This window comes from Aegilops tauschii, unplaced genomic scaffold (genome assembly GCF_002575655.3).
Source record: "Aegilops tauschii subsp. strangulata cultivar AL8/78 unplaced genomic scaffold, Aet v6.0 ptg000734l_obj, whole genome shotgun sequence".
Lineage (NCBI taxonomy): Eukaryota > Viridiplantae > Streptophyta > Magnoliopsida > Poales > Poaceae > Aegilops > Aegilops tauschii.
In genome coordinates, this window is record NW_027332963.1 from 68,990 (window position 1) to 87,713 (window position 18,724).

The window sequence follows — 18,724 nt, forward strand, 5'->3', positions numbered from 1 at the left end:
AACAGAAGCCCTTAAAATCCTGCTGCTATGGCAGCAAGGGTTATCCATTTCATAGGCGAGGGTGGGGGAGAAGCAAGCCGAACCTCTGATCGACCCGGACACGTCAAAAATTCTCGGCGCCGAGAGAAAGACGAGATTCAGTAAGTAATTCAGTGAGTGCTTTCTTTTATAAGAAGAGCGTCGGCTTGGAAGAAGAAAATGAAATACGAACAACCGCGCTGGTTGTAATAGATCGACTTGAATGCGTCTTCTTGCTCCAGCATTCAAGTTCCATTTCAAGGGAGGACGACGTACCATGATACTTTCTGTTTTGTCGAGCCCTGCTTTGGTCTCTGGTTTGATGGTTGTACGTGCTAAAAATCCGGTACATTCCGTTTTGTTTCCCATCCTAGTCTTTTGCGACACTTCTGGTTTACTTATTTTGTTAGGTCTCGACTTCTCCGCTATGATCTCCCCAGTAGTTCATATAGGAGCTATTGCCGTTTCATTCCTATTCGTGGTTATGATGTTCAATATTCAAATAGCGGAGATTCACGAAGAAGTATTGCGCTATTTACCAGTGAGTGGTATTATTGGACTGATCTTTTGGTGGGAAATGTTCTTCATTTTAGATAATGAAACCATTCCATTACTACCAACCCACAGAAATACGACCTCTCTGAGATATACGGTTTATGCCGGAAAGGTACGAAGTTGGACTAATTTGGAAACATTGGGCAATTTGCTTTATACCTACTATTCCGTCTGGTTTTTGGTTTCTAGTCTGATTTTATTAGTAGCTATGATTGGGGCTATAGTACTTACTATGCATAGGACTACAAAGGTGAAAAGACAGGATGTATTCCGACGAAATGCCTTGGATTCTAGGAGGAATATAATGAACAGGACTATTTCTCCTTTTGGCCATAGCCATAGAAGAAGCTTCTCCTCCAAAGCGGAGGGAGGGGAATCTCAGGATTCCTATGACCCTGCTTATATCGATTTTTTAAGAGCTCGTTTAGGGTTTTTCCCGGGTTTGGTACCAAATCTGGATAAACTCCTTTCGGTTCTTAAACCTGAGGAAATTCTATTTCTGGCTTTTCGCTTCCCGCGGGATGCGAACATGTTTAAATTGCCCCTAAAGAATATCAAAGATATGATTAAAGAAGCAATGGCTAAAGAGGAAGAAAACAGAAACAAGCCTCCGGTGGAAGGTTGTGAAGATCGTCGTATGACAGCGGAAGAAAGTCAAAAATTGCTAGAAGCATTTTCTTTCCTATGGGATAAAAAAAAAGATTTGGAACTATTGAGTGGTGTAGGTATCCATCTTAGCAAATAGAGATACCGAGGCCCACCAACCTACTACTTGTTGGTTTGGTGGGGAAAGAGGAGTGGGTATGAGGGCTTCTTTCACTTTTTTAGGCTAGTTTACATCATTCCACATGATGATTTGGTTGATAGAGTTATATCGATATATCGAAATAAGTACCCCTTTTGTAATATACTTCCGCAGAGTGAATACGCGCTCAATGATGAACCTTCAAAAATGCGTTATGCCGCAATAGGTACTAGTATCATTATAGCAAGTTATTTGACTTCGAATGCAATAATTCCGCTAACAGCCTCTATAATACAATGATAAATAAATGATCAATTCTATTCCACGATGTATTCCTAGTTTGAAAAGAGATGAATGAAGGGCATGATCATTATAAAGTATACCCATTTTTTTTTCTCCCAGCTGGGTTCTTGTTGAATACCCATAGAGCTCGGATTCCGACGATACGAGCAAAAGCTATGAAAGCATTAGGAAAGGGACACCCGCCTCCATTTTGGATTCGGTCTGTTCCATCTTTTACCTTTGGAAAAATAAAGGGATTGGAGCCGCAAATCCTTGTTGAAGAGGATATCGAGCACAAGAGTGAAGAGTGAAGAGTGAAGAGTAGAGGGCGCATTGGATGTGCGCTCCCTATGAACGATGTCCCACTAGAAATGGATCTTCGGAAAGAAGAGTGTTTCTCTTGATATTTCTATTCTATTCTATTTCTATAAGTGAATTATTGATCAAGATCAAATGGAGAAAATGTAGATGTGAAACTATGTTCTTTGAACACCTTCTTCCATGCTATTGAAGCTGGCAAACAGGGGAGTGAGTGAAGAGAGAAGCCATGCCTCTTTCGATGTGAGGCAAGCGATGAACGAGTAGATGCTGCCCTTAGACCAATTTTCTCTTTCGGTAGCTGACACCGAGATGGGCTAGGCTAGGAAACCTTATTCGAGACGATAGGGATGGTAAACAAAGCGATGGGGTATACGTACGAATTGGAATACAAATGAAATCATTGCCTATAAAGATGAACCCGTTAGCGTATAGGAACAACAGCATATGAAAGTTGGGTGGATACTCCTATTTAATTGGTTTAACCAGAAACAGAGGATAGGATTCGAAAAGTCAACCGGAAACCGAGCCCTAACCTTTAATTGATGAGAATTTCAATACCCCTACTACTCGTATGTATTGGCGTGGGTTCGTATGTAAACATTCGTATTGGCTTAGCAGAGCACTTCGTATCCCGCCACAACCGATCCTTTGCTTCCTTCTCACTCAGCTTTTTGACTCAACAGTCGTTCCCCCTGTTACACAAAGCTACGTATACAGGGGTAGTTGTTCATCCCTTTTGCTCGTGACATATCCCCTCGCTCTGTCTTCTATTCCTTCTGTGCGTTACGTTACTAAGGCCATCGGTCTTATGGAAAGAGAAGGCATATAATCGATTCTTTGACCGGCTTTGCTTCTTTCGTGATTCACGTAGATTGGAATTCACTTTCTTTAGGGCATGGCTAGTTTCGGGTTTTCTAAAACCATCGCCCAACTCTTTCTTATTCAGACACGCCAACTGATATGTTGGATTAACAAGCTAGGGAATAATTGGGGCTTATGTGGACCCCTTCCCTTTAATTTAAGAAAGAGGTCTTCCTAGCTGACTTGAAACTAGATCTTCTTCCGAGTTTCGTTCTCTATGGCTTGTGAATTGCTGTACTGCCTGTTTCACTCTCTTCTAAGGGATCTCCTCCTATGGAGGTATGTAAAGTGGGTTCTATCGCATTTTCCATCTTAGGGCGAGCAATATAAGCAATTCAGGTATCAACAGATACATTGTTTGGGAAAGAAAGTGAAAACAATAGATCCAATTCTTGGTTTTGGGGATGGATTTCTCACAACCCTGAGGTGCTTGCTAATCTCTCGGACGAGTCGATGTCAATAGCAATTCTGATGAAACATCTTAAACATCTTTAGTGCCTTTTGCCTTTGAGCTCAATCGATCAGAAGAAAGGGAATATAACCTGCCCCTCATTGTCCAGGTTTTCTTTGAACAACATCGGCCGGACAAGAACAAAGGTTTTCACCATCGTCTTTGCGCTTTGCTGGAACTATGTAAGGTTTACGCTCGTGACTTCACGAGATAGTGATTGTCAACATCCCACACAACTCTCACTCTCACTCTGGCAAAAGGAAATGAATGTATCTACTCCTTCAAACAACAGGAAAGCAGACACGCATCCTACCCGCATCAATGCCTCTGCCCTCTTGTATCTACATATCATGATATGGATACCCTTGGTCATTAATAAAGGGAAGATGATTTTAGCCGAGGTGATCGGACTAACACTGAGTGCATTTGTCCCGGCTAGGCTTATTACGTTCTTAGTGTTCTAAAGTGGGACAGGCGCTAGCTCTAGTAACCATTCTCCATTGATTGGAAAGGGCTTAGAAAGGCATTTATGAAACTAAGAAAGCATCACTCTGGCTTAGAGTCACCAACCATCGAACCATCTCCAGGTCACAGTCACCCACCAGGAAGGCATAGAGGCAAGACAGAAAGTAAAGACAGCAGGAATCGAACCTAGGAATAGTAAAATGATGATTCAAAGCGCTACCGGGATGCAGCTCTTGTTCGAGGTAGGTTAGTAGCTCTAGCCAGAAGTCGAAAAGCATTAGTTGGTGGTAGCCCTTAGGAACACGAGGAGGCTAATGTAGTGAAACTGGATGAGCAATGACGAGGCCCTTTCACGCTATCGCCCTGGATTGTTCACCTAGTTCAGAGAACACTCAGGTTGCTTAGAAAGCGTAGCGTTAGGAGACACCAGGGTGTTAGCATTCAAGAATGAGATCACACCAGTGGTACCAGAAGCTCCAAAGACTGTTGAAAACAAAGGGAGTGGACAGACAAAGAAGAGAAAGGAACAAGAACCCAGTCGTCGAACCAGTATAAAGCCCTAAGTGATCTGCTCTACAAGAGTATATTAACTCATGTTCGGAGTATGAACAGGGAAACCCGATACCTACTACCTTAGAAGAAAGAATTCCGGAAGAAATGAAGAAGAGCTGTTCGACAGCGATCCTTACCTATCAATTCATGAAATTGGAGTTTGATGTTGTGTTGTAAACGAAATCTTCAGAGAAATGGAAGACAGGCAGAGTATAGATTAGTTCATCTCTCCACTCAATGAATTCCACATTCATATCCAATCTCATTTCATTAGCAAAAGATACCGCTACGCTCTAAATTGCTCTATTGACTTCGGATAGACGTGATCGAAACCAATATGCTTGGTTAGTTCATGCTTGACTGGATCATTGGCAATCTGAATAGGATTCGGAGTCTCCTGTACTGCCTTCATTCACTGCCAAGCTCTAGTAAATATCTGAGTGAGTAAGTTATGGATCGTGGGCTTTTCCATCTCCTGCTTACGGCAATATCTGCTTCTTTTTAGCTGAAGACAAGGGCCCCTCCTATAAGGTATTTTGTAGTTGGTGGGAGCGCTTTGGCGCGAGAAGTGATAGCTATGGCTTAACAAGCATCAACTGTTCGCACAAGCGCTGGTATCTTTATGTGTCCCGTGAGAAAGAGAAATAAGTGGATGGTATCGATCGAGGCAAGTAATAAAACATGCTGGGAAAACTTGAACTGACGGATGCAGAAAAGAAGGTACTCGTGATGGACGATCTTGACGATGACAATGGCACATCTCAGTCGTCGGCTGTGTGTCAAGTCCATCAATTCCAAAGGAGTGGTTTGTTTGCTTCACTTCACTTTACGATACTGTTCCATTGCTTCTGTGCAGTAAGAAGTTGGCAACAGGGATTTCGGATAGGTAGGTTCAGTCAACCCAAGAGAACTGTTGGCGTGATGAGCTAATGGGTATAGATATTTTTTGCAGGTTGGATACCGTTGAGGTCAGTGCAGGTATAAGAAAGGCTGAGAGACGAGAAAACGGCTGTCCCGTGGCTATCGAATTAAGAACGATAACAGGACTTGTAGGTTCTCGTGCAATTCTGGATCATGTGACAAAAACAGGTCACTTGACTCAGTCTGTCACTTTCAAGCCGTTGCACAAGCACTTATGAAATTGAAATAGGGGCATCCATTTTCGAGCTCTATCGCACTTTCCACACCTGTTGTGTACAATCATCCATACATAAGTATAACAAAAGATTCGGATCCGGAAACCGAAACAAGACATAGTTGGATAGGTGCCGTGCCCTGGTCCAGGGATATTGCTAGGACCAATAATAGGAATATCATTTCAATAGCGCTAGGAAGAAGCCCCGCGGGGCGTAGCAGTTGGTGGGGAGGTTGGTGTACCGCTAGCCCATATTCTGGCACCGATACGATGTCCTTTCGAGGAAGTGGTTCAATCAGAAATAAGGTGCGCGGATCAAAGCATTGAACGACAAAACCCCTTTTTAATGTGGATTTGATAAAGAGCAAGTCAATCCACCGTTTACGGATTGGAAAACAGGGGCTATATACTAAACCTGGGATGGGACTCCACCACCCGTCAACCCTTTGCTTTGAACAGCTTTTCCAAGGAACCAAACTGGGCTAACTTGAATCTGTTTACTTGACTTCTATTTGAAACTACTCCTCCCCTCGGTGCATATTATCATATAGAAAGAAACGTTGCTATTCCGTTGCGTCTTAGACATTTCACTGATGCGGGGCGGGGAATCGAGTCTATTCAGGAGTGCATTTCCCTAGCGGACGAGGTGATTGATGCAAGATCTTGTCAAATTGATTGATTTAGCTGGCGACGAAAAAGAGCACTAAATGCAACTCGAAAACGCGTATAGTAAGTAGTCTTCGTCGATGGGACAAACGCTCCAGTGTATGCGTTACGAGGCAACTAGCATTTTGTCATGGAAGTTCGTGAAAGAATGTTCTTGTTTTTCGTTGGAAAAACCAACGCCGATCTAAAACTAAGTCTCCCTTTCTCTTTTGTTTGGGAGCAGAGCTGAAAAAGATGGGGAGTCACGATGGATCCTTTTGTTTTCCCGGGTTCAATGGACGGAATGCTTGTGGAATTTGACCCAGAGTCGTCATACCCAAATTCGGTAAATGGGCCGGCTATGAGCGTAGAAAGTGTTAGTTCGAATTACATGGAGTTGGAGGCAGAAATAAATTCCCCTCCTCCCCCTAATCCAAACCCTTATTCTCAGATTCCTTATTTCGTCGCCGCTAATGCAAATATGGATTACTTTTATCAAATGCAGATTTCTTATCAAATGCAGATTTCTTATCAAATGCAGATGTATTTTCTATTTCATTTTACTTATTTGAGCGGCCAGCCGGTTTTGCCTTTTCCGTGGGTACCGATGTATGCGCTTTTTTTGATGTCTTTTTATATGCGATTTTGGAATTTTCCCTTCTAAGCAAACTCTTTTTCGCCATTTTATCTTTAATTGAACTATACTAGTATAAGCTCTGTATTTATAAACGATTTCTGGCTCCGTATTGAATTGAAAAACGATTTCTGGCTCCGTATTGAATTGAAAAACGATTTCTGGCTCCGTATTGTATTTATAAACGATTTCTGGCTCCGTATTGAATTGAAAAACGATTTCTGGCTCCGTATTGAAAACTCGAATTGGATTTTGTGTCGGCTGGCCGGCCGGCCGGCCTGCCCGCAGATGTAGGGAGGTCTCCTCTTGAACTGAGAAATCAAAGTCGCGATCAGATAGGTATCTATCCGGACCACGCATCTGGAAAGCGCCGGTTCGATTCCGGCTCGTGACATGAAGAAGAAGTCCCAAACAGGGATCAGATGAGTTTGCACAGCGTTACTTTGTTGACGGAAAATCTAATTGTTCTTCCGGTTCAATGAAGACTATGCTTACTTTCCTTTCTCTTACCGGTCTGTGTTCTATCATGGACCTGTATTCCGTTCCTCGAATCGAGACTTTCTTTTGGTATGATTTTGATACGAGTTTTCTATCAAAACTCTATGCCATCAATCACTATCCCCGGGGATAGAATCCTGCTCCCGGCGTACCTGATAACTACGCTCATATACGTCAATTCATGGAAGATGCTCAGGGGAACGAATCCATATAGGAAACCCCTCTAGGGGAAGGGACAACTGGTTAGTTTGTGTTAACATATCAAGGGATACCAATCATTGCCAGGTATGGTGGGAAAAAAAGCAACCTATTGTATTTTCCTTACTCAAGTGGGCTTTAACTAGACCTGTTTACTTAGCTTGATCTTTGTGCTCTCGGCATAGGTAGGATGTATCTCTGGATTATCCATGGTATGCTTCCATTGTTGCACCTTAGCCCGGTATAGTAGAAGGCGATCCATGCTATTCATGAGTTGATAAGCTCCATTCCATCGATAGGGATCAACCCAGCTGCATAGCTTTAAGATCCTAAGCTACACCACAGCTAAATCAACCAACGTCAGGGATTCTAGCTCAAGATCAGGAAAGAGCTTCGTTCCCTCCCGCCTGCTGGCTAGAGTTATACCATCCACTCTTGCTGCTGACTGTGAAGTAGCGTAAAACCCTCTATCGCGTCTGTTTGTTTGCCGTTGTACGAAAGTCTATCGATTCAAGAATTTGCAAATCCCTTGGGTTCTTTGCCGAGGTTAGCCTAGCATTGGAAGCCCTGGTGGATAGCCTTGCTTTGAAGATGAGGATTATGATGTAATCACTACAAACAATATGGTAGCAACCACTTTCCATTTCACCAGAAAATTACAGTACTGCTTTAACATTCTTTAAAGAGAATTTGGAGAACCAACCCTTTCCCCAGATACGAATAAAGGAGACTGCTTTCTGTATAATTGTGCTTATGCAGCTAGAAACCCATTTTCTGTTTCTGTCATTTTCCCAAATGCTCGCAGCATGTAGTAACAACAACCAACTTGGTTGGTATTATATGCAGAGATTACCTCATCAGCTAGATGCCTCAGCTAGTGCTTATCAGCTAATAAGCTACTTCGAAAAGACCAGATACTGGATAACATGGTGGAGGAAGCAGCAAGTGATTTCTTCAAGACGGCGCTCTTCATTGTTGCAGCTGGATCCAATGACATATTTTTGAGTATCTTTCGCCTTCAGTACCGTTCTTTGGACGAGAGAAGCCTTATCCTTCAGACTTTCTGGACGTGTTGGTGTTGGTTTCCAATCTGTCATTTTATCAGAAGGTTCCGCCAATTTATCACTACTGTAGTTTAGTGTCGCTTGCTCTTGTTTGCTGCAGACCTCTATTTTCTTTCCATCGATTAAGAGGCTAAATGAACAGGGTGCTCGAAAGTTTGTTGTGTCCGACGTCGGGCAACTCGGTTGTATACCGTACGTTCGTGCTCTGGAGATACGTACGATATCGTGACGGAGATCATTCTGCACTACCGTCAATACGGTACGCTTTTCTTCCTCGCTGCTTCCCGCAAATGATGTGCTTCAGACTTCTGAACACGAAATGGCAATACTTAGAATCCAATTCTTGCTTTGTATTAACACCTCTGGACGTTACCTGAGCTGACTGTGCATATGAAGAACCCCAGTGGTAAACGAAACTTTTGTTCATTGACTACATTGCCTGGTTTTGATAATGCGCAGGACCCGTGCAGCGGCGGCTGCTTCCCTCCGTTCCTCTGCTTTGGCGCAGCCAAACTCCTGACTCTTCCTCGTCAATTTCATTGCCTTAATGGCAGCAGTCTTATCCCTTTCTTCGATAAATGGAGCCGTGTGACAGCGCAGGTAGTCGCATAGTTTCATTCCCTGGATGGCTAATGCTTCACACTGGTCAGATACCATAAGTTATGGTAGTGCTCGCTCGGCAAATTCTATCGGTTCAGCAGCGTCCTTAGTAGGAGCGGAAGGGATGTAGCGAGGAGCCGAAACCTACCGTTACGGAACCGTGGAAAAAGCCGAAACCTAGGGTATTCCCTGATCTGAACTTCAATAACAACCATTGCCTTACGTACCATTGGCTGGGAAAGGAAGGTGCCGTTTGCCGCAAGTAGATCTAGCTGATTGACTCGTTCATAGTCGAAAACTAATGCATCGAACCCTTTGCCGATCAAAAGATTAGGAACCGTCCTCCTTTTACCGGATACCCTTGCCGAAGAAGGGCTGTAAATATCTCGTACGTATGTTTCCTAGGATCTACTACATGAAAATGAAAAAGTATTGGCTTGAGTTCTTTCGCGATAGGCCCTTGCAAGAAAATGCTTTGAAGATGAGGATTCGGTGGGGATGACATTATCGCCATACGCTATTGGATTTCTCCCGGGCTTTGCCTTTGCCGAAACTGTTCCGTTGACATCCTTTGCCGTAGAACTTATCTTCTTGGAAAACGGAGGATATTACCTTTGATTTTGTTAGAGGAGGTAGGAAGCCGAGCATTGGGAACTAGCCGTTATAGGGTTTCGGAAAAAAGGGTTGATAACTCCCTTTGCTTTGTCAATTAAGAAAAATAGAATGTGCTTACCTTCGTGATATTCCCTTTTCTTTGATCCTTTCGGTTTTGAACTGCGCTTTGCCCGTACTAGGTCTTGAAACTTAGCTTCAACCTCTCTGTAGGAATGAAGGTTCTTGTCATGCAATTTATCGTATGATAATGAATCGAGTTTCGAAACACGGTTGTTGTAGGGAGTTATTTCTTTCTTAAAGGAAGGCTCTCTGCTCCATTGGGTGACGATTCAATGGTTCTATTCATCCTATTCCTAGGTCGATCCGTTAACTTGGGTTTTGTTTACCAGTTGGTTAGGTCAACTTGTGGCATAGCTGTATTGGACGCGATACGGTGAACGAGTCCCTTTTTGCTTTCCGATACTTTCTTGAAGGAATAGCATCTGAGTACAATAGTGTAGAGTTCCCCGCACTAAACATTGCAAAGAGTCTAAAAGAGGTGAAAGAGCTATAAAGAACTAAGGAAGAAGCCATTTGTAGCACTAAGAGGAAGATGTCTCACAACCAGCCTACGGATAATACATGCCGATATAGGAATGAAGCATGCATAAACTCGTAAGTCAATAGTGAATTTGGTTGCATCGAAGGCGGATAAATTCCATAATGAGGGCCGCCCGCAGATGATAGCAATTCGTCTTCACTAAGAGCTAACGACTAGAAATCTAGCAAATAGGACGCTTTGTCAATTGAATTAGTAAGTTATCCTGGTCTAGAGGGTGTTCTTCCTCCCCACTCTAGAGGCTAAACCAGTTAGAAAAGCGTCCCCCGGGAGTTTCGCAGTAGTAGATGACGTTCCTGGTACTAGTAGTCCATAGAACTAAGATTTGCATGCATGGTGGGTAACAGCATTGTATCTATCTTTTGCAGTCTGTAAATACGTATCCCAAAGTTGTAGATTCTGCTTCTTAAGGGCTGGGTGTCAAAGTCCTCAGTAGGTGGTTTGGTCCTTCAAATGCCTATCTGTTGTAGTAGTCCCCAAAGGCGGAGCTTTATTAGTTGTAGGTGGACGGACCTCAAGTCCTTTCCTTTCTCTAACGCTAATACCGCGGCCTGTCATGATTGCTGTCAAAGATGAAGGCCATACTGTAGTCATAAGATTGCGTGTCGTGTCGTTATTCTGTATCGTGTACAGATTCTCATATGTGTTGTCATTCCAGTACAGCTAATCCGTGAACAGCTAACCATCGTACTGTCAAAATGGGATAGGTTCGATCTATGGTCATGGAAGGCCTCCTAAAAAGATCTACTAAATTCATCGAGTTGTTCCAAAGAATCAAAGCGCCCAGTTATTAAGAAAATCCCTTGTCGGCTTTCCGTGAAATATTCGTTTGGCCGAGGACTTCCATAGCTGTTCCTATTTCAACTAGGTAGGCCTTCGGTATTCATGCTTCCTTCTATCAAGAGCATTGTGGCAGTACGAAATCCTTCCTCAGCCTTGTTTATAATTTTCACCGGGCATATCCGATTTTTGGACACTTGCTGCATCCCTTTTATTGCTGCATTAGCTTAACCGTTCGCTTCTTTCCATTGCTTCAACGCTTGTTTCAAGCAATAGTCAAGAGTTACTAAAGTAGTTTGTCCTATTCAAAGCTATAATCAGTGACTAATATGCACACAACAATAAAGACTGTTGTTTTTTCTAGTGAGAAATCGAGTACTGTTTTTACACAGCTATAGCGTCTGAGAATTTTACAGAAAAGCAAGGTTCAAAGCCCACGGAGCGGTAGGTCGACATTCCTTCTTCTTTCCAAGCTTCTGGTGGTATCTATACCTTTCGAGACCAAGCCCTGCTACAATTCATTGCTGGAAGAGACTGCTAGATTTCTTTTTCATAGTTCGCTTCAGGGTTGTAGATAATGCTCTATCAAAGAGCGCCAGCGTACGTGCTCGAAAGCGTTAGTCAACTAGCTACTTGTCCTTGCTTTTCTCTAGTGTGCCCCTTCATTCAATCTCTAACTCAATGTCTACCCACATACCTTTCCTTTCTGAATCAGGAATAGCCGACTCAGGGTAAATGCTTTTCCCAGCTCAAAGGCGATGACTAGTAGATCCGGGGGTACCTAGAAAGCGAACAAATGTTCCCATGGTCATGATTGTTGACTAAACAGCCCTTTCTCTGATTCCCCTTGCCGACTTTGAACGAACTCATGCTTGAATGAGAACAAGCGATTTGCGACTTTGGTCCATGAATTATAAGATCATGAACAACCGATTATGCGACATCTCTCTTAGCTTATAGAAAGAGCGGAAATACTACAACCGATATTGCGACATCTAATCCAAACAGCGTATCAGCGACAACCCTATTCTTTCTTTCCTTCCTTGCTTATTTATTCTATTATTCAGCTTGCTGTTGCAAATAAGTAAAGTAGTTTGAAGTTCTCTCATATGCATTTGCATTTCATTTAGTGTTGAATATCCAAGAAAAATGAAGGCTGGCAACGCGCCCTCCCTTCTGCTACCAATCAAAGCGTGGAACTAAATCTCCTATTTTTCCAAGTGAAAGCCGGGCTGACGAATAACCAACCCGCAATGAATAAGGAAGGTATAGTAATGCTATGAATAACCCAGTATCGAATACTGGTAATAATATAAGCAGAAGAGCGTTCTCCCGTGCTTCCAGACATGCTGAGCTCTACCAATTTTTGTACATTCAAAAAGGGGAATTGATTCCTTCTCTAGATAGGGCGGGAAAACTAGACTATATAAGAGTTGATACATAAACGCACATATAGTAAGTATTTTGATCTTCCTGCGAGACTGTTCTTTTCGCTGGAGAAAGAGAACACTTCTTTTCACAGGATTTCTGTAAGAATCAATAGGGGCCGCGTATTGGTTACCAGCTATCGGAACACAGTATACGCCTTTGTCTCGCTTTCCTTCGAAAGTTCTTTATTATCCCTTAGCTACTAACCCCTTTCACTCTGCTTTTGGTAACGAACTTACGAACAGTCTTTGCTTGAGCAACTTCTTTTGTGGACAGCCTTTCTTAAAGTGGTCTCTCTCTTCTTTTCACAGGCAGAGGTACCAACCTATCTTTCTAAGGAAGACGGAGGGTAGGGCTAGTCACCCGCCGCTCTCTTACTCGTTACTCGCTTTTTGGTTGTCCATCTTTTGTACTCTTAGGTAGGTCGTCTTGAACTTGGGTTGGGGAGAACAATCTTTAGGAGGACTTACTTTCCGAACGAACAGTCATGTTGGATCTGCTACTAAGAAAGGAAGAGAAAGACTGATTGCGACAGCTCAACCGGATGAGACATCTCTTATTTACAGAACTGTGGCTAACAAAAACACTATTGACTATCTTCTGCTGGTACCGGCCTACTCTTCATTGATACAGGCTTCTGCACTTTTTCATGAAGACAAGCAAGAGCTATCATCTGTCTTGGAGTTCTACCATGAAGAAAGAGGATCTAATAGCTAAGAAATATTTGCAGCAGCTAATGAGCTGACAGAGCAAATAGGAAGGTACACAGAGATTAAAGACATTCATGTTATTACAAAAGTATGTTTCCAATACTGGGAGAATGATTATGCTGGTATGAAGAACCTCATGTCTTTGGTTGCCAGTATTAGCAGGATAGCCGCGCGTATTCAGCAGCCAGTTATATTGTCCAATAAATACTGGGTTACAAGCCAAGACTATTTTGTCAAGGATCCTGTCAGAGTAACATTGTGGTATAAGCCAATTACCCCGGAGTATTTGCCTTTCTTTACCTATTTTATTATAGATTTATTGCTTTCACATGCCATGATATTTCTTCCTTTCTTATCGATTACGGCTAGAAAGAGAGGTTGGTGTGGTCCATACATCACTATCATAGATCCACTATGTACTGGTAACGTTAGCCTATTCGTAAATCCTCAGTACTGTACGTACTCGAGAGAAGTTGCTCCCTTCCATGACAAAGACTAGTTAAGTTTCACTATCTCCTTTCTCAACTCACTATATCCCAGCTGCACAAGAGTAGTCAATAAAATCATAAAAGTAAGAAGGAAGCAAAGCAAAGGATCGGATGTGGCGGGATACGAAGTGCACCGCTAAGCCAATACGAATGTATACATACGAACCCACGCCAATACTAGTAGTAGGGGTATTGAACTCAATTAAAGGTTAGGGCTCGGTTTCCGGTTGACTTTTCGAATCCTATCCTCTGTTTCTGGTTAAACCAATTAAATAGGAGTATCCACCCAACTTTCATATGCTGTTGTTCCTATACGCTAACGGGTTCATCTTTGCCCTGCTTCCTTGGCATTGAGGCTCACACCTCTCCTTAGTCAAATCTAGTTGTAGTAAAGTATAGAGATTTGAAAGTAGCTGGATGCCAAGAGCACTCTTATTCCTCGGCAAAGGGTTCGCATCTTTATCCATCAATACGAGACGAGCTATTCCTACGAACTACGAGAAAATAAATACGAGATATGGATATATAGAGCCTGGATTCCCCTTTTGACGGCTTAAATAGCGGCTAAGCACATTTGGATTTAGCGGGTAGCGATTTGGCTGCTCCTATCCCAAAGATAAGAATATGACGGATCCCACAAGGCAACACGGTGTCCATCGCACCAGGGACCAAAAGGCAAAGTGGTAGTTCAGAGCGGAAGGGGCGGCCCCACCTTCTCTTCTAATTGAAATCCGTTGTGCATGCCCATCCTCCTTCTGTTTATCGCTTTGTGGGCGAGCCTCGTGCTTCTTCTTCGCAAGGTGATCCTCCCTTGACCACTCCCGATCAGTAAGCGGTACTCCCAAAAGGAAAGGGGGAACGGTTCTCTCCTCGGGCTCCTCCACGCCAATACGAATTCAAGCAACGGCCCCCTCTATCCTTGAGAACGTTCTTTGCCTAGCTCATCTACAGGAAACAGATAGTCTTTCCCATCACTCCAATCTTTACTTACCTACCTTGGCTTAACTCATTAACTCCCACGACAGGGTTCTCTATAACTCCTTATTCTGGCCTTCATTCTTCTCTTATTTCTACTCTCCCACGAAGGCCTGTCCCTGTCAACTAGAAAGTACGAGAAATCGGGACAGTTCTCTGTCCGTTCTGCTTACCGGATGTTGATAAAAACGAAGCAGCGACGGGGTACCCGTGGATCCACTATGCAATAGACCACTCGGGTAGTGTTGCCATAGGCGACACGCAGAGCCCGCACTGTCAGATGGGAGAGCGCCAACGGCCTTTGGACGATGTCAGGAACGGGGGACCTTGAAGGATCAGGAAGAGAAACATCTGAGCCACCGTCAGACTCATCACCGTCGGAGCCAGCGTTGTCAGGCGCCTGAATAGCATGGGATCAGTCCATCATCGCCCGCAGCTTCACTTCACTTCAGTTCAGCTCAGCATACTAGGGAGACCACGGGGAATGTGAGAGTACTGACATATGACCCAATCGCGACAAAGCCTTGTGCTGCAACAACTGTGGCTAGGGATAAGAGTTCCTCGGCTGCAACTTCCAATAACTAAGCTCGCGTAAAAGTATTAGTTAGCGGGTCTTGGTTGAATAGTGGATCTTGGTTGAGAAACTCATAGATAGAGATTGATCTGTTTGCTCTCCGCTTAGTGGTTTCTTACTCGGTCTCCTCATCTGAATAGATGGTCGCACGCTTCAACTAGAATCCAAACCATAGTAGAACGGGGGCTCAAAAGGAAACTTCAGAGCTGGAATATATAATCTCCAGTAGTACACTTAGCCCTTCGGCCTTATTTCAACTTGAACATGAATTTGCAGCACATTTTGGCGTTATTATATTAACATAAGCATTGAACACTGACGGCTAGCCCATACATGCAAACACAAGAAATCAAACCAAACAAAGACACTTAGCATAGGAGTAGATCGGAATCAAACTAAGACAAAGAACACCTGACATGAAAACAAATGTCTCCAGACACTTATTGAATTTAAACCAACCTTAGAAAACTAAAAAGAGTCTACGGACTCTTCTATTCTAGCGAGATGCTAGACGAATAAAGAGCACTTGCTGCTCCACCCGCAGCGCTTCCTGCCTCTCCTCCAAACCCTCTATGCGCTCTCTGGTAGCGCGAATGCGCGCTTCTTTCTTTGCAGGATCCATTGTTCTAACACTTCTCAACTGGTTGTTTAGCACTCTACGGTGCCCTTCAATCTCATTTTTCAGTTGCTCCGTTTCGGTAGCAATTGCAGAAAGCCTGTTTGCGGTTGCAGCATCCATAGCAATGCGTGCTAGTACTCAATTTCTTTGTGATGAAGTGAAGATATCTATATACCATTTATAGAGTGGTAGAGTAATATCGCCATGCAGTACGAATTGCATGGCTGCATGCAGCCTTTATGAACAAACAAACTTTGCAGAGCCGTTTCACCTAATCGATTCCGTCGGCGGATCATCCACGTCACGAATTGAATGGCAGGCACAATTCTTACGAGTTCTCCGCCCTACTTTTTTCAGTTGAAGACTATCAGGCCTGGAAATGGAAACTTTGGACCCGGGAGACGGTTTGATGTCTCGTACATAGCCAGCCCAGGGCGCTGCCCATAAGGGTCACTGTATGTAGGTTTTCAGCTCTAAGGTCCCCACTCATCACAATCGTTGGCCCTCATCCCGCATTGGAGCATAGCGTTAGTATCTTTCGGTGTATCAACAACATAGGCACCTGATCTATTTGAACTTGAAACCACAAGGGAAGTTTTCACATAAGCTGCCTTTCTCCCGTTAAAAGGTGGGTACCTTTCCCTAAATCCTTCTCCCGTGCATGCTATTCTCCTGTTCCCCCGAAGGGCGGTATCAATACGGCAACCCGAAAGCTCGTTATCAAAGTGGTCTCTTCTCAAAAGCTTATCTGCCAGATGAAAACAAGTTCGTAGTAACAGGTGGCCGTTGAGCTCCTAGTTTGACTGTTGGTGCCAGACTAGAATGGAAGAATGCCCATAATACTGAAATGAAGAAGAATACCTCACTAATAAGAAATAGAGCAACACCCATTGTGCTTCCTTTCTTTTACTAGAGAGAGTAGTCCAAGCCTCTAAATATCTTGAGGGCTTTGTGTTGGATCTGATGGTTGAGCCTTTGTTCTTTGCGAGCCTTGCCTTTCTCTTTTTTGCTCTGCTGTGGAGTTCTTTGATGGTCTATCTTCGCACCTGGCGCTTCTGGCGCTTTCTTCCTTCCACCTTCCTCTTGTACTCGACTCTTCCCCGATCACTCCCCAACAAAGGCTTGCTCGTCTTCGTCATAGTCCAAACTCTTTCTCGTGTGACTGTGGTGCTTTCTTGAGCGATGACTTGGGAGGGTTCCGGTCACCCCTACCCGGGCAGACAACCTCCCTCATTCACATCAGAAATGGCAAAGATTCCATTTTGGAAAGTAAATCTCTTTTTGTATAGATATAAAATAGCAAAAGTACGGTTCGGAGTCTTTTTTTTCTTTCTTATTTGAAATCCAAATCGAAATGCCTCAACTTGATAAATTAACTTATTTCTCACAATTTTTCTGGTTATGTCTTCTCCTCTTTACTTTTTATATTCTCTTATTTAATAATAATAATGGAATACTTGGAATTAGTAGAATTCTCAAACTACGGAACCAACTGCTTTCGCGCCGGGGGGGCGAGATCCAGAGCAAGGACCCTAAGAATCTGGAAGATATCTCGAGAAAAGGTTTTAGCACCGGTCTCTCATATATGTACTCAAGTTTATCCGAAGTATCCCAATGGTGTAAGACCGTCGACTATTTGGGAAAAAGGAGGAAAATCACTCTGATCTCTGATTTCGGAGAAATAAGTGGCTCACGAGGAATGGAGAGACAGATTCTCTATTTGATCTCGAAGTCCTCATATAACACTTCTTCCAGTCGGATCACTTGTTGGAAAAACATAATGCTCACACATGTTCCACACGGGCAAGGAAGCATAATATCATGAAAGCCGTCTGATAATCTTTCTATAGGTTCCCCGAAGAGAATGGTCTCATCACAAAAACACTTTCTATATGTTCTGTTATTTCGAGATTCGAAGAAGCAAGCAAGTTTTTCATATAGTTGTTTTTGTGTAGTGATCTCTGTTCATGGAGATCACGAGGCCACTGATACCCGAAGTGGTTAGGTGGGATAGAAGAGAGGGAAAGCGGGCTTCTATCACATAGTTTCTCTTTCAGGGTACATAGGACGGCCCTCTCGTCATTACCTTTTGTGCTTACCCGTAGCTAGCTGTGCCTGAAGTCATGGATGATGCTATTCCCACTGAGAGATGTGCTGCAAAATGGAAGCTGTGTTAGTCCTCGGCTAAAATCATCTTCCTTTATTAAAGACCATATATATCCATATGTAGATAGAAGAGGGGATATAGTCGTTCAAAGCTAAGGTGAGTCTGTTCCAGCTAATTCCTCAGATTCCACTTTCCTGTCTGTCCATGTAAAAAGGAGTCCAGCCCACAAGGAGAGGGAATCCACAATAATATCTGTTTTAGATGCTTTCTACTATGTTTCAAGTGATCAAAGAATAGTATCTTTAGACAGAACTGAAATAGCAGATGCAGATTCGAATGTTAAGGTTATTAAAGCTTAAAAGAAAAAGCAGTCATAGGTTAGGTGACTAAGAAAAGAATGTGGAAAGGGTCACGGATAGGATTGGTATATTAGTTTCAGCTATAACAGAGATTTCTCAGCATGTTTCTATCTGGTTGGTATCCGCTGGTACCATTCATTGTGAGTGCTTTTAGGGGTTGCTCAACTCTCGGCTATTTTCACCATCTAAATGATTGCATCTTCCCGTTCTCACAATTTCTCAAAGGTTATTGTATTGATACTATGGAATTTAGAGTTAAAAAACAATAGGGTTCAATTCGATTCATTTTGGAAACTCTAGCGGGGCCATCCCAAATTCCTCTCAGCTGTCATAATTGAATAAAAGGGATCGTATAGCTTTCCAATCCAGCAACATACATCTATCACCTAGGCATAACTTCCAACATCAGTATGCAGAAAGAATCTGTTTAGAACGGTTTAGAGTCGG

The 18,724-nt window shown here is 43.2% G+C and overlaps 1 protein-coding gene across 1 annotated transcript; it reads left to right on the forward strand.

Annotated features, from left to right (window-relative positions):
- Window positions 1-241: 241 nt before the first annotated feature.
- On the forward strand, window positions 242-17,166 carry LOC123495099 (NADH-ubiquinone oxidoreductase chain 6-like). The gene has a single exon (XM_073506292.1). The coding sequence runs from the start codon at window positions 242-244 to the stop codon at window positions 1,316-1,318; it is 1,077 nt and encodes a 358-aa protein (XP_073362393.1). The 3' UTR covers window positions 1,319-17,166.
- The last annotated feature ends 1,558 nt before the right edge of the window (window positions 17,167-18,724 follow it).

What these genes read in the sequence shown, in the direction of transcription:
- LOC123495099 (XM_073506292.1), top strand. Translation starts at nt 242, where the DNA reads ATGCGTCTTCTTGCTCCAGCATTCAAGTTCCATTTCAAGGGAGGACGA.